This window comes from Motacilla alba, chromosome 10 (genome assembly GCF_015832195.1).
Source record: "Motacilla alba alba isolate MOTALB_02 chromosome 10, Motacilla_alba_V1.0_pri, whole genome shotgun sequence".
In the NCBI taxonomy this organism is placed as follows: Eukaryota; Metazoa; Chordata; class Aves; order Passeriformes; family Motacillidae; genus Motacilla; species Motacilla alba.
The window spans coordinates 593,369-614,663 of NC_052025.1; the positions used below are offsets into that span (position 1 = coordinate 593,369).

The 21,295-nt window shown below is 38.4% G+C and overlaps 1 protein-coding gene across 6 annotated transcripts; it reads right to left on the reverse strand.

The window, feature by feature from the left end:
- Positions 1 to 1,422: 1,422 nt before the first annotated feature.
- On the reverse strand, positions 1,423 to 18,101 carry BNIP2 (BCL2 interacting protein 2). Of its 6 annotated transcripts, XM_038146738.1 has the most exons (12): positions 17,975 to 18,043; positions 14,057 to 14,194; positions 13,431 to 13,561; positions 12,655 to 12,722; positions 11,636 to 11,809; positions 9,645 to 9,821; positions 8,901 to 9,003; positions 8,653 to 8,784; positions 7,913 to 7,999; positions 7,681 to 7,779; positions 6,190 to 6,225; positions 1,423 to 4,249 (listed from the first exon to the last, which is right to left on the reverse strand). In XM_038146738.1, the coding sequence occupies exons 3-12, from the start codon at positions 13,478 to 13,480 to the stop codon at positions 4,201 to 4,203; spliced, it is 975 nt and encodes a 324-aa protein (XP_038002666.1). In that variant the 5' UTR covers positions 13,481 to 13,561; positions 14,057 to 14,194; positions 17,975 to 18,043; the 3' UTR covers positions 1,423 to 4,200. The 6 variants fall into 6 exon arrangements, with proteins under 6 accessions (XP_038002666.1, XP_038002664.1, XP_038002668.1 ...); XM_038146736.1 differs by lacking the exon at positions 13,431 to 13,561 and having other exon boundaries at positions 17,975 to 18,101; XM_038146740.1 differs by lacking the exon at positions 6,190 to 6,225.
- Positions 18,102 to 21,295: the final 3,194 nt, after the last annotated feature.

Here is a 21,295-nt window from a genome sequence, read left to right on the forward strand (position 1 = left end):
CCACTGGTAAACTAAGCATCTGTCCTCCATGAATGTTTATTTGTAATTATTAACCTGGAATTCAATCTTACCAGTATTAACTAGCAGTTGAGCAAGCAAGAGTTAGGAACATGGTTAAGATAAGGACTTTTGGAAAGCACTCTGATAGCTTCTCTTCAGATCATTTTCAATACTAAAAAAAAAATAATGTAATTCAGAGTAATCTGGGCAGTTCAAATTGCAAAACTGAAAAATAAAATCTAATTGAGCAAAGAACGACTTTAATTTCACTGATCTCAGTCATTCTTGAAGGGAACGACGAAAAACTAACATGACTGCACCCTCCTCACAAATGCTCTTTTTTTTCTGTTAGTTTAATATGGGTAATGAGACAAGATAAAAGAAACAGGGTAGTTCAACATAGAATTTTGAAGCTAGGAAAGATGCAAGATGTCTTTCAGAATATGAATATTTAAACATTCCTTACATTTCAGAGTGTTAGTCTGACTAAAAGAAGGTGTCCTTAAAAAGTATAATTAAGGCACTTGAAACAAGTGTCTCTGACAAGCAAAACAAATTTTCTGTCAGTGAAACAAATCCGCTTGAGAATGACCTGCATCCACAAGGACTGAGTGAGAACTTTGCATGATTTGTAAGGCTTCTGTGGTTACAAAAAGCTTGCATGCTGTTATCCCTCCCCTCTCCGTTCCTCATATGAGGTTTTTGAGAATTCAAGTCTCAAATACAACAGCTTTTGAGAAGACATGAATTTAAACCATCTTTCTAGATACTAAATACTGTATAAATCGGTAGCATGCACTGACAAAAATTTGACACTGAAAGAAATAGCCTCTTAACCAAGAAACTTTCTACCTTGTGACAGATTTAGTTAATAAAGTGCCTATTCACAATGTACTTTAATATTTTCCAGTCAACTACAGACATTTCAGCAGACTGAATCAGTGAAGCTGACATGACCAGGCACCACCAACACCTTCTCCTGGCCATGACACACTTGAGGTCCTTCATAAAAGATTCCATTAACTACCACATGTAATCTAACCTTGGAGTATGACACAATTAACTGCTGAAAGTTTTAAACTGTCATTAGAGCATTTAGAGTATGATGCAACAAAGCTGCTGAAACAGATCCAGGCTCTAATATCCTAGTGGACTGCAATTTGTAGTGTAGCTGCTGTCTCTCAGTACAACATTCCTCACAGCAACTGGGGCTGTTCTTCACTTGTTTACTGAGAGTAAAGGAAGAAAATATGCCAAACTGTGTTGTTATGAAGAAGGTTACATATTATTCTAACTAGTTCTACCCTTTCTGGAATACAAGTTCTTCAATCTGTTTCACTACTAAATCCTTTCCCATTACCCTCCAACGGAACATGGCTCTGCCATATTACACAGGTCAAGAACATTCAAGCAAATCCAGAGTCTACTCAACAGTTTTTAATGACACTTTCTGTAGAATCTCTTTGCCACTTCTGAATTTACCCTGTTGCAGAAATCTTTAGGAAATGTCACATCGAGAGCCCACTGGCCCAAACATCTCTGTTTCAGCTGTGCACAGCAGTAATGAGAAAGGTAGTGATTTATTACTACATATATAAATATATATAAACTAATGAGACCTCCAAATCAGAGGTAAATCAGTGACTCATGAAATTTTTTCTTGACAGGGCTCACCAAATTCTAGCAAAATTACTCTTTTAGAAGGAAGTGCCCTTGAAAGGTGAATTCTCTCTAATACTGTATCTTATCACAAAGTGATTCAAGTTTTTAAATAATTTTTATTTAAGTATGACATTCCAACTTTCCAGGTTTTTAAATATTAAAATATATTACATTATATTATAGATTTCAAAAAATTACCTTTGACAAAACATTATCCATAGCTTTGGGACCACTTTGCTTTTTGTAAACATCTACCTCACCACTAAATGATGAGCTGCAAGGAGGCAGAGGGGAATAATTCTTTGGTACGCTTCTTTCTCAAGCTGCATATCTTTAGAGACAGAACAATTGCTGTACTGTATACTCATTCACAACAACTTATACTAGAGAAATAAACCATTTATAAGCACATACACATTTCCAAAAGAAATCATACTACTGCAGCATGAAACTGTAGAATCCTTGGCCACCGGGAAATACAAAAACAATCCCGTCATTTGGTAAATGTGGCATATACAGAGGAACAGCTACTCTGTACTGCACTGTACACACGGGAAGCCACAGGACACAGAGAACTACAATCCCTCCATTAAGAATATAATTTTACTGAGACTAATTAATCCTTTTATCAATTAGGAAAAAATGAAAATGAGATAATCAGAATGCTTCCTGTTTAGCTTAGTAAAAATCAGATTTGCACGGTTGTACAGACCACACCATGGAAGTATCCAAAGTAAAAAGGCTGCAAGAGCTCCATGTACTGACTTGAACTTTACTTTAATTTGTGTCAACATCAAAACTGAAGCAGGAGATAAGACAGCCCCAAAAAAAGTGCATTTGTGTTCTGCTTTCAGAGCAAGATCCAAACCTGATGGCATGGATGCAAGGTAACTTGCATTGGTATTGTCTGTTGTGTGAATACATCCTGCCTATCAATCTCCTTGAAACTCTGATACAGAAACTACTGCAACAAAAGGACTTAGATCTTGAGATGAAAGTATCTGAACTGCAGACTTAAGTAAACCTCCAGAGACATGAGCAGTTTTCCCTCACCTGACATCCATATGCTCTCAGAGTCTATGCAGTTATCATTGGAGACAGTGGATTAATTGTTACTCGGTAAGTCTTGACCAGGGAGTATCTCACAATTGCTATCTATCAGTGTCATGCAATAACCTGGTTGAACATAACTTTTTTTTTTTTTTTAATAAGGTAACTGAGCAACATTAAATATAGTTAAAAAGTGATATTTTTAAGCATTAAGACAAAATTGTGAGTACAATAAATACCAAAAGTCAAGATTTAATATACTTGCTACATTATATTGCTCAACTCCTGAATGAATTTATTTGCATACACCTGCCCTTACATGGAAAATGCAATGTTTATCAAAAGATGTTACAAACTTTTACAATGTACCAACCAGTGCATTTACTGCTGTTCCAGTAAGCCTAGACACACTATTTATGTGTCTATGAAGACCTCTTGCAGACACAGATTTACCACCACTGTGGAGAGTGAAAACACCCCAACCTTTAACACACTTCTTAAAAGATAAATTAGTGCTGGTATCATGTGCCTAACAGCTTTAGAAATGGATGTTTAATCTACAAGAATGACACAGGTAGCATAAGACTTCTCATATTTCTGTCCAAAAAATGGTATTGTGGCTAGAATACCTGTGTAGCTCCCGAGTTCTAATGAGGATGACCAGAGTTCCCACCAGTAACAATCAAGATTCATCCACAAAGAACTACAATGACCTCATTTCCTACTGCTAGCTGAGACAGTCTTGAAATACTGAAGCAGAATCTAAATTCACAACTTCAACTGAAAAGGTCTGGTATCTTACCACTCAGACATTTCAGCTTTTGTGGCTTAGGCTTAAACGTCCTGGCCAACAAACTGCCACCCACAGAGCTGCAGTTCTGCATCCTGAATGATGGACTGAAAGACACCAAAGTTGAAGCTCACTCTAGTGAGGTAAAGGAGAGAGCTTGTGTAAGGTAAATGAACAAAAATAAGGATCTCTGTATTTGTGAAAGCCAAGTTAATAACGGGTTGCTAATATCCAAACAAGTTTTCACGACAACAAAGAAATGCACTTGACCATTTACAGCAAAACAGATTTATACAATAACAACAAGTAACTTATGGCCTTGTCTACCTGCAAATGAATTCCTTCAGCAGGTACACACAGTATATTGTTCAGTCATAAAAATATATATATTATCTCTTTCCTTTAACATTTAGGTATATAAATATTTTACTGAAGAACATGCATCATTTAGATAAACAGTTGCAAGAACATCCTCTGAAAACATAGGGTTCTTTGCCATTTAGCAGTATAAAATGATTACATAAACAGCACTTAAAGTCAAGACAAACCAATACAGCAGTAAGCAGTTCATTGTGTGCTAGTCCAAAGCACCTTTTGCAACAGCTTATATAATACATACACACAGAGAATGCACTGTAATGGAGCACAAACAGCATCTTTCCATCTGCATATTCTTCAGTGTTGTCTGAACTCCAAACTTACTGTTCACTTTTCTGCTCTTGTTTTCCGTTCAGCTCTTGGTCAACTCTGCTTAGCAAAAAAAGTAGTAAGATTAAACTATGTTAACATAGTTTGATAGCTCATATTATTAAGAAAAATGATTACCCTTAACAGGAAAACACAAAGCTTTTATCTGGAAAAAGTTTTAGTAATTAAATATTTAAAGGTTTTTATTTAGTGTAGTCATGATGTTTGGGTTTTTTTCAATATCTATTTTCCTACCACCCCCTAGAAATCAATTAAAATTGTTAGGAAACCATTTAAGTAACTAAAGCACTTGAGAGGAAGCATTTAAAAAGTGCAAGTCAAGTTTGACTACAGAAGAAAAAAAGCATGGCCTGTGCTCATAATAACAAATGCAAGCAGAAATACAGTACAGGTAACATGACAATACTGGCAAGCACTACCACTCTGATGAATTCATAAGCACTGAATTACCTTCTTGGCTTAATCACTACAACATTAAATCTAACATCACTAGTTGAATTAACAAAAGTGAAAAGGCTCCTTAACTGCAATAATTTTTCTATTATGTCCTAAGACTCTTGCAATTACCCTGGAAAAATTCACCATCATGCTGATAAAAGTGGGTTTGATTTTGTACCTTATTTTTAACTATCTGCCTTGGGACCAGCAAACAAAGTGCTGCTTTGCAGAAACCAGGGGATGACTGGATTGGAAGCCCTGCACAAAATGTACTTTTCCTCTTTACAGTAAGAACAAGCTACAATCTTGATAACATCTTCTAGTAAGTAAGTTGTGCACGGAGGTAAATTAATTTTAAAACCAACAGCAGTTCTAAAGTGAGATACTACCCCTAACAATCTGTCTAACAAACCTGTCTAGTCTCTCAAACTCTAACCAGACAATTTTTCAAAATGATTAGAAACAGTGACAGCTCCTTTGGGCCACAAATCCATAAAAAGGAGCTGCTTTCTACCTGACTGAAGGCTCGGTATCCAATTCTGCCTGTGATGTCTATATCTAATTTTCACTGAAGAAATATTACTTTTTACAAAAGTGATGGCAGCATAGGTGAAGTTATCAACAGGGACACTAAAAAGTGCTTGTTCTATTGGAGATTTTTTAAATTATCACTTAATTGGAGTAATTCCTGAAGAATGTTCAACACATGACTAGATTTACATGTGAGCTTCCAGAAATAATTTAAATTCCTTTTACTTCAATCTCAGTGTTCCTCTACCCAATTTAGACAATAAGCCTTCCTTAACAGTTAGGCACACAAAGGAAAAGTAAATAAAAAACCTCCAAAGTTAGTAGCAAAATCTTTCAGTCTGTTAGTGAGTGAAAAAATAACATATCAATTCAAAACATTCATCATCTGTGGAATAGCTTGAATAGTTAGCAGGAGACTGGAAATTAACAAAGTGGAAATCCAGTATTTATTAGGAAGGAACCTAGGCACTGCAAATACAAACAGCACTAAAATACTAATTTAGATTGCATCACTAAAATACTAATTTAGATTGCATCTATGCAAGTTAATAACTAAAAAGGTAGCAAATACCAAAAATACAAGATTCAGGATTAGAACTTCTTACAGAGTTGCATCTCTGCTAATGCATAGCTACAGCTTAGCACCTAAATACAGCTCATCTCCAGAGATCAATACCTGTTAGAAACAATGACATTTGCTTTAATGGGTTCATACAGAAGCACTACTTCAAGTTGAGAACCCATGTATCCCCTCAGAAGTGAGCATCTCACATAAAAGTGTAATAGAAACTATTTGCAAATAGCTGTCTGAACACCCAGGGTGAGTTCGTACAGATTCCATACTGCCTGCAAGTACAGTATAGTTGCTGTCATGCATAAACATCTGGGCACTAGTGCATGTTTATATTTACAAATGCTTATTCCTTTATGCAAGCCAATCAATTGGGAGTTAGTTGCAGTGCAAATTGTCTTATCCCATATATGCAACCCTAATCAAAAGATAAATATACCTTTTCTGTTTCTTTCTAAACTTTTCTTCTTCATACCTTGGTGAGGAAAAGTTTTATTTCAGTAAATATAATATATAAAGGCCAAAATCAACACAAGCTGCAAACCAGTATTAGTATCAGTAGAGTTTGCAGAAACACCAAATTTTGAAACTGATGTAATTAAGAAAAAAACACACTGTACCTCCAACATTTATTAGCATTGAACAAAAAGCATTAAGATTTAGTTACTATGATGTTGTGGTTTGAAAAGGAAGTGAGTTTTTGGGAGGCTGTAGTCAAATTCAGTATGACCTCTTGTATAGTGTTAGCATTCATCAATAAAATTTAAAGTCTGTATCCATAACAGTTTGAAGCCAGATACAATCCTCCACAGAAATCTGAGAATTAACTCTTTAAGTTAACCATGTCCAGACTTTGCAGAACAGTTAAAGGTTCATCAATTCAGAGAGAAATCTTGTAAAACTCAGAATGACAGTCTGAATATTCATAACACACCCATAAAACCCCAGTCAGAAAAATTCTAAAGACAGCACAAGGCTGCCTCAGCTTTGTCATGTGTTTCACTCCCACCCCATGAAAACTGTTTTTCCGTCTTACAGAGTTAAATTGTGGAACTGACAGCAGCTGGATGTCTACTGAAATAACCAGCCATCTGCAGGGGCCACGAGGCTTTGTCCAGCAAGGCTGTGCCCTCAGTGACACTGGGCCACCTTCCCCCAGTTTGTGTCACCTATTACCATGCAGACAACACAGGGTTTTGTGTGTCATACCCGCTAATAGGCTGTCATCAGAATTGTTAGTGTTTTCATCTGGTTTTCTTAAGACTCAAGTTTATGGTTTCTACTTTATTACTGCATTCACAAATGCTTTTGACAAAAGGATCATCATCTTGTTTGACAGCAGAACTGTGCTGATGTTAAAATGGCTATTTTTATCTGGATGAGAAGGAAAAAAAATTACACTGATGCTGTCTTCATTTCTTTACCAAAGTAGTTTAGAACTGTAGTGGGTAGGGATTCAGCATTTTCCCATCACTGCTTTTCTTTCAAATGAAAACCCAATCCAAGTGATATTTCAGCACTTAATTTGTTCCACATTTTAATTTAAACACTTTAGAAGACATTATAAATAACTTCAGTATCAACATGCCCACAATTTCTCACTCACAAACCTGTTTAATATACACACCAAGGTGCAGAACAACTGGAATGAGACCTTCTCTAGAAGGCTTAATTTGCACACCACAACTTAGTAATTGTACAAAGCTCCAATGTGAAAATGACTATACATTAACATTTTGGCTGTCCATGCTACTCCATTCCAAACTGCCTTCAGCAATGAGGTCGAGCATGGACACTCCTCCTAGAGAGAGCAATCATCTCAGTTAAGTCATTATGTGCCAAGTGTTACATTCAAACCAAACACTGATTACAACATCAACCAGTCCTAAACCATGATCAATGTAGAAGATGTTGGAATAATAAAACGTACTGTTTTATGCATTCTGGGATGCCAACGTATTCCATGGGGATGAGTTCAGCTAGTTCTGCCAGGGTAAAGACATACCTAATTTTTTGGCTGAATTTTGAGCTGTGGAAGAACAAATGCAGGGTACAGTTACAACTCTAAACATTTTTCACTAGGTCAATATTAAAACAGTCTTTTAAGTTCAAAGCAAACACAGTTGTCAGAATTATTTATGAAAAAGCTTCCAGAGCATTACCTAATAAAAGGTTTTGTGATGGCCAGGAGAGTTCTGATGAACCAGGAAGGATGAACTATGATCAGTGATTTCAGATTCTTCCTTAACCTGAAGGATTTAAATAATGGATAATTACTAGAACAAAAAGGCAACATGACCAGGAGTTTTGGAATATGTAAGAAGTATGTTTTTAGAAGCACAACTGTCACATAAACACAGAGTTCTGACATCCCATTATTAGAAGTCAACCTCCATCAGAGGAAAAAAAAATTACACAACTGTAAAATAAAAACTAAAGATTCAGTATCAATTTGATAAGGAAATAATATTCCAAGGAGAAGCTCCTTTGAATCTTTTTACAGAACTAATCATGAAGTGGTTCACAAAGAACCTCTCTTATTAGCATTATGTTAATACATTAAGTTGTAAGGATAAGGATGTAAGGATAGTCTACAGGATAACAATATTCAGTATTCTAAGAGTACTGTTTTCACAAAAAAAACCACCCTGAGAACAACAGTAACAAAAAGCATACACGAAACCCCCAACCAACCAAAAAAATCCACCACACAACACTACCCAGGCATGTTTGTAGCATCATCCCACATTGCCTGACTTAGGAAAAGGTTTTCAGTACACCAATTTCCTTCATCAAATCTTAACCAGAAGGGACCAGACACCACATTAAACAGCAGTTTTTCCTAAACATGTCTATCTCCAGGCATGTGAATATTGTAAGAAAATATTGTAGAGCTTCTTACCTTCTATCAATTTGCTGGTAACATTTCCTAAGCCAGCTTAAACTTGGCATTTTTCTCCGTGTTGTTGCACCATTCAGGTAAACTATCATATAGTTCTCTGCTACTAACAACTCTAAAGTGCCAATTACATACCTGGAGAGACAAGCAAAGAAAACTCAATATCCACAATCTTCATCTGAAAGTAACTCCTAGTAGTGCTCAAATTTATTAAAAATTACAAAAACCCAGAAAGGCAGAGGATGACTTACTTAAATAGATTGTCCATTAGGTATCTGTAGTTAGGCTGGCTGCTCTCAGGCATGAAGCAAACAGCAAACACAACAATGGCATTTAACCCATCACCATAATAACCTAAAAAGAAATAAGCAGCAGTAGTGACAAAGGTGACAATACACTGACTACATTTACACAAAGTCAAGCACATTCAGTAAGCTTTTTCATTATTTACCTTATCCCTATGGAAACATTCATAGAGTTACAGAAGACATCAAGGTATCTTTTTCGAGTTTGTTTACTTCTAAAGCAACAGCTGAAGCTGATGTCAATCAAACACTGTATCTATAACCAATGTTTCAGTGTAAACCTCAGTACATTTAATAATATCTTATGTTCTTAAGGTTTAATCAACTTTTCTTCCAACCTAAACTTCACAGACTGTTGGAAAGAGTCATTAATTGATTTCTGCCTTACTAGATGGAGAGTTAATGTTTTCAATAGTCTAGAAACCAAAAATTTAGGTAGCAGTGACACTGTAGGATAGAGTAAATATATCTTATTACAGAAGCGCATTTTAGTACATATGACCATGTGTACATTTTGCAATTTTAGTTAAATAGAGGAAAAAATTATTATATCAACCACGTCTTAACACTGCAACAAATGAATTACAAAGACATAAAGATAAAAGTCTTTATGCCCAAAGCTCTTCCTCTGCCTCCCCAGCTAAGAAGTAGCTGCTCAACAGTTGCCCAGAGCATGTCATCAATCCTTACCACCATGACTGATAACTTTTTTGTATGGTTCAATTGCCTTCATGTCCACCCTATGGTCCTGTTCTCCGATCCGAAACATACGCCAGCGGCGACCATCATCCTTCTCTTCTGTCACAGTGTACTCAGCCAGTGAGCCTTTCCTAATGACATCAGTAGTTTTTGGTTTTGGGAGATCATCTGTCAAAATGAGAACGTGTTGAAGAGCCATTATGAATACCACTCACAGAGGCAATCAGCTAAAACACGAGTTAACCACTTTGCTATCTAATCTATTTTGGTATTCTTCAGCCAGACACGCCAGCTGATGTCATGGATATTTTAATTAACGCACTCCTGTTGGCAGTTATCTGTTCACTGTAATTTTCTCTGTTACAAGTATGTGAAAAATTTCCATTCATGGAGAAGCCTAATTAATTGTAGGCTTTCAAAACACAGACCTCAATGAATTTCACCAAATAGACAAAGTGGTTAACTCCAATGAGAATTACAGAGATTGATCACAGATTTACATGAAGCATGATTTAAAACATTGAGGTACCTTGCAAGCAGACATGCAGACAAATCTATTGGAAATTAAATCTAATTCATGTGTGCAATCAAAACATATGAAATTTGTGCTGACAGGAATCTGTAAGACAATTTGCTTCAATGAAATTGTGATTCTTGACTTTGTTGCATGGACCTTACCCAAAGCGAGAAAAACCTACTGCAAGTTAGTTGTCTGTTCCCGAAACAAAGCTGTTAATTGAAACTATCCTTCCAGGAAAATGAAGGCAGCAGCATTAAAGGAAGAAAAGACAGAAACCCTTTTCAGCCACTTTTAAAAACAAGACACAAACATCCGGAACATTTCCTTTGCATCACTGCAAAAGTAACTCTAAATACAATTTTTGTTCTTTAAAACAGTGAAAATCCTTTCACAAATTTAAACATAAAGTCTGTTAAGAAAAATTCCACTGCAGTATGCCTTTAGCTATTTAAAAACCAAAACCACCCCCTTATTCTCAAGAGTGTTTCTTTCTCCACAGGTAGTGTTTCAAACATTAACAGTGAAAAGAGAACTTCCCGTTTATTCAGGAATTTAAATTATTTTCTTTTCAGGATGAGAAAATAATAATTGAGTTTACATATTTACTTATTAGAGACATTCCTAAACCATGAAGTTTACGGATGTTAGAGACTCCATTTTGCCCAACGCAACTGTTCTTGGCTTCCATAAAGAGGGCCTTAAGACATCATTAAACGCCAAGTTTGAAATTCGTGCTTTAAGTCCTACACAAAACGTTTATCTCAAATAAAATTCGTTAGAATTTCCAAGTTTTGCCTATAATATATAACACCTATTAATGTCTTAAAACTGTGATCATTACTAGTGTGGCTATAGCTACTTTAAATTCCTATGAAGTCATTTCAGAATTTCTCTACATAAAATAGGCTCTTCTACTGCCTCTAGTCAGTCTGGAAATATGCATACTCTAAGGCTACTCAGCTTTTCTCATTGTCACCACAGGAAAATTTGAGATCAGGTATACTTAGTATTTTTAAAAATACTTTTCAGTCCTCCTTAAATTGGAATTCATCAATTTCTGAGTAGCTAGTCTATATCTCTTTGTTTGGCTCCCTCCATTTAAAACTCATTTCTAACACATGTAAAATAATTGTGTACTTTTTTTCTGTTGGGTGGTTCCTAAAAATTTACTGCAATAGAGGATTTTCCATAACTTCAAGTCTTATAGATGCATATGTAGATTATCTTCACCTAAGCTTACCTGCAGTTACAGCTAGTAACTGTTTGCCTGTTTATTAATCAGATGAGGTCTGATTAGCTCTTTAAAAAGTCACTGCATCTATCTCTAATTCCCAATATAATCACTCCCTTTGCATTTCTCCTTTTGCACTATTGAATCATGGCTATTTCTTACTAGAGAAACAGTAAACCTGCACATAAGAAAATATTTTAGAGTATCAGACAAAAGAACCAAAATACTCACCTTCCCATTCAAATTCATTGCTATTTTCTGAAGGAGTATCTAAATCATCCAAATCAATCTCTCCACTCTCATCCAAGTCATCAGACAAAACAGATTCTTCACTGGGATCCAAAGTTAAGCTAATATCTGGAGCCATTAGTTTCTTTCTCAATTTGGTTCCATTACCCTCTGTATCTAAAGAAAGCAAATTATTTATTTTCAAAGCTAAAGCAAGTTTAGATAAGCATATTACCAAGACAGAAGAGCACAGTCCTTTCTTATAATGCATTATAAATCAATGCCCATAATTTAAACAAGGTATCTTTGGAGTAAGATTTTAATAGGAGATGGAAAGAACAGCAGGTAAAAGTTCTCAAGTTATCCATTGCACATACACAGTCTGAGCAGGGTGGCAGACACTACTACCCCTGCCTGCTGCATCCAAATGTCACAGGAGCTGCTCCAGATATTACACTCTTTCCATCCTCACAAATAATACAACTGATTCATGTCCCTAGCACGTGCTTTTGTTAGGCTTCAGTAACATCATAACCATCTTTGATAAAATAGAAAATTATATACAAGATAAAAAAAAAAAAAAAAAAGACTGACAGACAACAGTAAGGACCTAAAATTAAAGAACCTGTTCTGTGAATACACAGAATGCTTTGAGGTACAAGGCAAATACTGGCATGACTTAGACAGGAGTTGAAAGCAAGGAATAAAATCAGATTACCAATCCAGCACTGGAAATGCTGCAAGTAAAGCAGACAGACAAAATCCAAACAAATTTTAAATGTAAAAACCTCCAAAACTCCAATCAGTGAAACAAACAAACAAAAAAAACCCCAAAAAACCCCCCAAAAAACCCAAAACCAATTAAAAAAAAAAACAACCAAAAACAAAAACAAACAAACAAAGAAAAAAACAAAGAAAAAAGAAAACAAAAAACAAACATAAAAATCCCCCCACACCAAGGAGCTTTAAAACAGTCATTTAAGTCGGAAGCAATCAGCTGGACTGGAGTGGAATGTTCTTACCAGCTTCATTTTCTGTTCCAGCTGCAGCCAATGCATCAGACTCAACAGGATCATCCTCTGGCAGGGGCCTGGGACACAAAGAAATTATTGTTACAAACCTGCTTTGACTTTTTTTTTTAAATGCTATATTAAGACTTAACACATTACTACAAAAACCCACTGTAAAGTTAGCACTGAATTAACTTTACTTATAGCCTAAGTTCAAGCTTCCAGTTAACAAACACCAAGGCAGCAGAAAATTCCTTTACAGCATTCAACTGACCATCCCATCCTGTGACAAATACCAAAACACTGACTACTACCAGTGTGTCATCCTTTAGAAAACTCATCATATTCTTGCTTGACAAAATTTGATGTGAAATAAATTACAGAAGTAGTTCACTCATGTTATCAATCAGCATCTAGAGCTGATTGATAATTTTTTGTAGGCCCGAGCATCAGTAGCAGCATTAACTTTTAAAGACTTTCCTCAGAAATTTTGCTTAATGAAATATTTGGGCCATGAGGCACAGGGAGTAATATGCAAACAATGTAGTTGCAAAATATTGTCACAGGAAATAAACAAAGCCAAGCTTACAAATCTTCATTTTAGAGACTGGAAACATCAACAGTGGCAATCCTGAAGAAATATGCCACAAAACCTTTTCAAAACTGCTATATTAATGGAAATCACTTCAAGATTATTACTGAGTATTAATTCACCAGGAAGACCAAGAGGTAGCTTATTGCTGATGTTATGTGTTTGATCCAAATTACTTTAAAAAAGAACTCAAAACCTTGGAAAATCTTCATCTTGCCACTCTTCCTTAAACTCAACCCCTTCCATTCTCCAGCTAACTTCAATTGCTAACAGAGACTCCTGATCAGGCAGAACCTCTGGTCTTCAGCCCAATGGGCTAAAGAGGAGCTGCAGGAACATAACAGAAGGTGTTAGCTCAATACTGTGTTAATTCCCATATTTGCAACACATCCTTTAACTTATCATCAAGTTGAGGTATTATGCAGAATAAAAACAAAACAATACAGGGAAAAGTTTTTTGTTTGTTTCCATTTTACTTTTTTTTACCCTCTACAAAACTTCTTGTGTTTTAGATAATTTAGATTGGAAGGGATTTAATACAGTCAAGGAGGATCAACCCTCAGTTAAAATTAAGGCCTTGAGCAACCTGTTCTATCATTTACGATTAGATCAGTTCACTCCACAACGTAAGAAACCTGACATGTGTCTATATTCTTTAGGAGGTAATTAATAAGTGTGTATTTTGAGAAAAAGTCCAGACAGTCAGATTTCAACTACAAGCCATTTAAAAAGAAAAAGAAAAAAACAAAACAGAAACAAAAACCTAAACAACCCAAACACTTTAAAGATAACTATTTAAGTCAGCATTTTTGGAGAACTCACCCTATGATGTGCAAGTAAAGCTGTCGTTTTTCAGGCTCACCCATCACCAGCAACGGGGAATCCCCAGTAACAGAACATGGTAAACCATTCTGCTGACATAGAAGTCCAAACCAGTTGAAGCTCTTGGCTGTGTTGGCTCTAAAGTTTGGCAGAAACGGGTAAACTTATCAATGAAGGTATTAAGAAAATCAACATCCATGAAAACCGTGGTATTTTGCAAAGGACCAATCAACACATAACAGCAGTAAGTACAAAGTCTGAATGCAACCAATACTGCTTATTAACCCAAAGATATTTTTTTTTACATGGCTGAAAACCAAATTACACTTACTGTTCTGTAGGACCAGCTTTCCTTTCATGACAAATCCAATTTTTTCTTCTCCTGACCTGATTTTAAAATGTCCTGCAATGCTTAAAGCTACCCAAGTTGATTAATGAAGAAAAACTAAGTGATCTTTTTGTAAAACTGCAGTACTAAAAATTAAACACTAATGATCTCAATATAAGCCTGTTTTACTGACATTTCCCTGCTTCCCTCACCCAGAAAATTTAAATAAAATGTCTAGAAGGTAGGAACCTAGTTCCTCTTTAGGGCCAGACTCTCCCTGTTTGAGACATTCAGCACCTGCAGCTCTCAGCTGTTGTTCTTCAGCAGTGTGGAGAAGTTGCCCCAGTGAGTGCCCTCCCAGCTCTCCCTGTTTGTCCTGACTAAAGCACTGCTTGGAAACAAGTACTGCCTCTCACCAAGCTGATGATGTTCTCAGCATACAAGGTGTGGATACTCCTGGTCACCAACCTGCTGGCTGTAACAGTGGGTTTTATATATTTGCACAGAGGGAAGATCACATTTGGATCAGCAGTAACAGTGAATGTGTGCAGAGTTCTCTATGCATTTGTTTCAGGACACTGAGATGAAGCCCAAGGAGTTTCCCCAGGGGTCCTCAGCAGTCAGGAGGACAAGGCAGTGGATACCAGCAGCACAGAATGAACCAGCTGATGCAAATATGCAGGTGACTATAAACCTAAAAGTAAACCTTAACTCATGACTTAGTCTTAAAGGACAAAAAAAACTGGCAGTCAAAACACCCAAATACCACCCCTCCTCCCAAGCCTGTCACTGCACTGGTGGCTTAAGATGCTCCCCTTGAGCTCTTTGAAGAATACCAAACACCAAGCAACACCTATTAATTCCAAATGGACAGCCTTTCAGTGCAGAAGCATTTCTACCTGCACTTACTTCATTACACTGTGATAAGCCTGTTGTACTAAGACAAGTTTAAAAGCTACTTGTGCAGTTATCTAAGCTTAAGGTGCTTTCATGGAACGCTCCTCACACTACTTGCAGAATTCTCATCAGCAGCTTCTCATTAAGGTAGATTATAAAGCAATCATTTGCTAAGTACCACACACGACACCTGAAAGCAACTTACAAGGCAAGCCTGGAGTTCAACTTCAGATAAGACTGAATTTAGGTTTTCAGCATCCTGCTTAACACCCAGACTAAGCAGCTGGTTTGGATGTTTTGACTTCAAGTCTCACCTAAATAAGCACCATCATTTGTCAACTAGAACAATGAGAAATTAAGAAGGAAGGGTAATCTTTTCAAGAAAGTTAGAAAAGTGATGACTTCAGAGTTATTTTACATCAACTAATATAATGCTTACTAGGAGGCAAAGAAAAGTCTACTTCTGCTTATGCAAACTAAAGCTGAGTTTAGAATTGTCTTTCTACCCTTGCTGTGGCACTGCTGACATCTTTTTAAAATGCCAAAGCCCTTTTAATTCAGCTGTAAATCTAAAAATGTTATTTGGAAAATGTAGATTTTAATAATGCAAGTATTTTTCAGTCACATAGGAAAAAAAAGCAAATAATTTCTACCTGATCCTAGCACTTTTCATGGCCAGCTCAAAAAGGTTTGGTTTCTAAGCACAGCAAGCCTGATCTTATCACTCCATTGCTCATTCCTTTCTGTTTTGCATAAAGAAATGGAAGATGGAGAGTTATCTAAAGGCAGAAACTTGAACACATCAAAGAATATCTGGATGCAGGGTTGCCAGGAGGTTCTGCTCTCTTACTGGAGCCACTGGACTTTAGTACTCTACAATGCCTTTTCTATTTTTAAGTATCTCAACAGGCAAGTTATGGTATTACAAAAAGGGAACACATCACACAAACCCACTGCTCTTTCACTATAGCTAATGAACAAATTTCCATTCCAGAACAGAATGTTAAATCTAATTAAGTTTGCATCTGAAGAATGTCACTGCTTGCACCAGAGGTCAAACATCAGCGTTTTCATCTTTTTTTCCTAGAAAAATAGGTAATTTTCAGAGTTCTCTCATGAATACCAAGCTGCCTTAGCTGGCAGGTTCTGGAATATCAAGTACAACAGTGTTAAGAAGCCTGTTAAAAATTGCCATTTATAAAAATTTACGGTACAGTTAAACAGAGACTCGGGTCTATCCCAAATACCTAAAAAATGGGGTAGCTGCAGGGGTGAGACAGAAGGACAACAGAAAGCATGAGATCATTTTATTCATGAAGTTAAAGGCTGCTTGCAAAAATTATTATTTAGGTTTTCATCTCTGAGTTCTCAGGCAAACACACAAATAATTACAAGCCAGACGTTTCCATGGTCATATCTGCCTATCCAATACTAACACCTATATTGAATACTTGATCAGCACCCCCACATCTAAAATAGAATAAATACAAATTTATTCTATTTTAGATGTGGGGGTGCTGGACAATTACAATGTCAAGCATTTTTACTGAACAATGTACCTGACAGGCAAAGAACAGAAAGCTGTTTCCATCTCAAAAAGTCAAAAGCAACTTCAAAACAAGGTTAGCCTACATTTCCCCCCCCCATTTCACCATCACTGTGTCAACAGAAACATTAACTCAGTGTCAAGTTAATTCCAGGTGTCAGGCATTAAAGAGATGCTTTTAAGAGTAATTTTCACATTTGATTTTACAGCAAGCCTAAAGCAAGAAACAGACGCATCTTCTGGTACACAAACCCAGAGGATGCAGCTCACTGCAATTTCTAAATGTTTCTATAATTCCAGTGGTCTTTAGAACGTGGCCAGATTAGCCATAAATCCAGGACAAGTTTCCCAAACCTGAAGATGGCCCTCCAGACTTTATCACTTGCAAGTTTGCAAAATGGGATGATGCAAAGACTGTAGTTAATAACAGATCAGTTGTCTCCTTTTACTCTTTCCTCTCAGCATCAAAGCACAGAAAAGTCAGACAGCTAAAAGAGAAAACTTCTGAAAACTTTTGCTTTCCTCCCGAGGATACTACTTTAAACTCTACATCCAGAGCAACAGAAGGTCTGTATTTCTGCGCCACTCAAACTTATTTAAAGGTAAACGCTAACTTCTCAAAGCAATCCCAAAGAATTTATACCCTGCCCAGATATTCCTTTGTAAAACAAACATACATACAAGTCAACCAAAAATAATTAACCACTATTTAGCGTATTGCATTACTAGCAGGAAATCGGGAGGAACTAAGACAAAAGGCACTAGAAAGCAACTCTGACTTCCGCGACGCGGCTCTGTACTGCGCGTTCGCTACGCCTGCAGCGGAACAGCCCCACAATGCGAAAGCCTGCGGGGCAGGGCAGGGGATTTTGGCCCCGGAGATTTACGTGTTCACAGCCATCCCTGTGCGGCGGCAGCGGCGCGGGGGAGCCGCGGGCGCGGCTGAGCGGGGCCGAAGAGCTGCCCGGCCGCGGGGTCCATGCTCACCGCGGCCCCGGCCCGGCCTCAGCGCTGAATCCGCCGCCCCCTGCGCAGCTGCGGTCGGCCCGCGGCGCGGCCCGGCCCGGCCCCGCCTCGCCCCGCGCCGCGCAGCCCGGCCGCGGCTCGCGGCTCCCAGCCCGGCGCTCCCGCCCCTCCGCGGCCGTACCTGGCGGGAGCGGGAGCGGGAGCGGGAGCGGGGCCGCGCCGCGCTGCGCGCCCGCGCTCACCCGGAACCACATCCGCCGCCTGAGTCACGTGACAGCCCTGACCGCGCGGGGCTCGGACACTCGCGCGCATGCGTGAACAGCGTGGGGCGGGGCTCGCGCCGCCGTGAGGTCGGGCGGGGCCGCGGCGCCGCAGAGCAGTTGCCGTGAGGGCGGCGCCAGGAGGAGCCCCGAGAGCGGCTGCCGGGCGCCGTAAGAGTCGAGCCGCGTACCCGGTAGCGTTCTGCGAACGCTCTTGGAACTCTGTCAGCCTTGGTGCTGTGAGCACTGCCTGAGGGAGCCTGTTCGGTGAAAGCCTTTCCCCGATGTCCAGCCCTGTCCTGCTCCAGCCGTTCCGTCCGGCCCTTGAGCAGAGACCAGTGCCTGCCCGTGCGCTGCCCCTCGGCAGCAAGCTGCAGCCCGCAGTGAGCTCGCCCGTCAGTCTCCTCCAGGCTGAGCTGGCCAAGTGCCGTCAGCCACCCCTGCTGTGTTTGAGGGACGGCGCCGGGCCGAGGGACGCTGCCACCGCCCGGGAGCGCGGCGGGGACGGGCCGTGCACCGGGCAGCCCTCGGCTGGAGGTGATCAACGCTAATTAGCTGCTGTCCCTGCGTTCGGTACCGCCCTCCCCCTATGCTCGTGCCGTTTGTCTCAGGACTGACCCGAGAGCTCAAGTCCTGGGTCGTCCCACGCGGGACACGGGATGCAAAAAGTCAAATCTACTCGCGGAGTTGTGTTTGCAAGGGTCGAGTGCCCTACCTGATGCTTCAGAAGCCCAAGAAGTTGTAAGATGAGTGTCAAAAGCACGAGGGGAACCTCCTGCATGAGGGAAAAGAGCACAGGTAATGTCAGCACTAACAGAGTGGTAGCCGAAGTACCGAGGAAAACCTCAGAACCGCCACACCATTTGCAGCTACAATTTCACCTGTATAAATACAGCATCCGAAATACAGACCTTCATCACAGTAAAATCATGGAAAGGTAGATAAATCTAATTTCTTTTATCTCTTTCATGTGCCGAATCGTAATAGTACTAGGTTTAGAACTAGAATTAAAGTTTTGGCTAAGGTTTAGAACTTTCCACTAACACATAATATACAGACAGCTACCAGCTTGATCACAGCTGATCTACTGCCCAACAGACACAACAATAGCAGCAAAGTTTGTTTTATTGTAGGGTACTAAATGAACTTGGAATGAATGCAACTGATATGCAGAAGTGTGGAAGGAATTAAAGAGGGATAGAAGGGTGCAAAAAATGCATGGAGGAAAAACATGACAAAGAAAAATACCACTAAAGAAAAAGCAAGCACCACCAACCAGGAAATAAAAAATACATAAGTAACAGGGGGGAAAGCACAATTATGAAGGTATATTAATTAGAATATTGAAAATATATTCATAAAGAACTAGTATCATGCACAGCGGATGGCCTGAGGGCTGTATACATTATCATATAAAAGTTACAAATGTAGAAGTAGAGCTAACTTAAGTATAAAGAAATAACATTTTAAGAAAAATTGTCATATTAAATACTTTCAATACTTTTTAAAATGTGCTTCAGTTGCTGATAAACTGAAAAGTGTATTCCAAATGCAGAAATCTCATCTGCAGGACTCCAATGCCAAACTCAGGTCACAGTGATCAGAAAGTTGTGTAATTTCCCATCTCTTACACGGGGTGGCACAAGATAGCCGGAAATCCATCAAGTGTTCAAATTGAACCGAGAAAATAAGCAAACAAAAGGTCAGCGCCAACTACTGGGGAGTGTTGAATAATTATATTTTTAAACATCAGATAATTGCAAATATAAACAGTTTCTGACATGAAAGCATTACCAAAGAGAACAGGCTTGAAGGAATAATGCTCTGTTGTATGCATTTTATCCTGTGCGTGGGGAAAATTAACTGTTACACAATATTGGGGTCTGACATAATTAACAATTAACCTTTAAATAGAAATTAGTCATCAAAAGTAGTAGAATACAAAACATTTCCCCTTTTTATGGTCCTTTCATATTTTACATATTAGAAAAATATTTTCTAGTAATCTAAAAAAAAACCCCATCAATTAGATGGGAAATGCCTCCCTTTCAAGTGGTTCCAGCAACAGCTCAGAAATGTTGGAACTTGAAAACATAAATTTGAAAGTCTGTCCCAGTGGGGGTGGATGTGGAGACTGCATTTGTACAGAATTCCTCCTTGCCATTTTCCCTATACAGGAAATCCAAATACTTTAGTGTGGAGTTTTTGCAGCTTTATTTTGCCTTCTTTTGATGGTAAGGTTTTCGGGTTGTAGTTTACTTTGCTTTTGTAGTCTATAAAAATAATTTGGCTCCTGCCTTGGACAACAGTAATATGAAATGGCAAAATCAACATGTTAGCAGCCTTCACATATGTGGGTGAGAGGTAGGTGGTATGTAATATTCTGCTTCACTTCTGATATTTCTGTCATCTCCTCTTTAAAGCCACTCTGTTGCGCTCGGTTGTCCCACTGCAATGACAGCTGAGTTTCACAGTCTTTGTGTATCATCAGGTAAGTTATTGATCCAGAAGTCTGTGTCCCTGTGTTCTCTCTTCCCAAGCTTCCTGAGCTACTTCAGGTACAGCTCATGATGCTGTAGTGGATTAGTTTTTAAGCACACTTTCACTTCGCATCCCCTAACACACCCCTCTGGTGTTTTGTATTTTTCCATCTCTGGACAAATGCACAGTTGTTGAAAAGAAGCCAAGTTCTAAGTCAGGTCTACATGAAGAACTTGTGTTTGGAATTCAGCTGCAGAAGTACAAAAATAGAGAGAATGTGCATCCTTCTAAGAGTCAAACAAAATCCCACACATTTGCTGTTTCAAGGACATAGCTATTACCTACATACAAGCTACTGATCCTCTCTGTATATGATTTTCAGGGGGTTTTATATCTTTTTCTCTATCAGAGAGCATCACAGTGTGTTGGCTACAAACAGCCATACTGGTGTGAGAGGAAGCAAGGGCCAGCTTGCTACCCATGAGAAACCTCCTGTCTGTGTTTGGAAGGGAGGGCATATATAATGTTTTGTTTATGTCTTTAAAAAAGATTTCTGTATTGCAAGTGAGAGGTACTAAATACATGACTATTCATATCATATTTGCTAACTTCTGTGCCCTCAAGAAAAGTGAATATTAATCCTGAATTTCATTTTGGCTGAAAATTTGGGAACCTATTAATTGTGTGAATAATGCATAAAAATAAAAGCAATAGATCTCTTGCATCTTCTTCCAGGTAGGTACCACTAGATAATTCTAGTA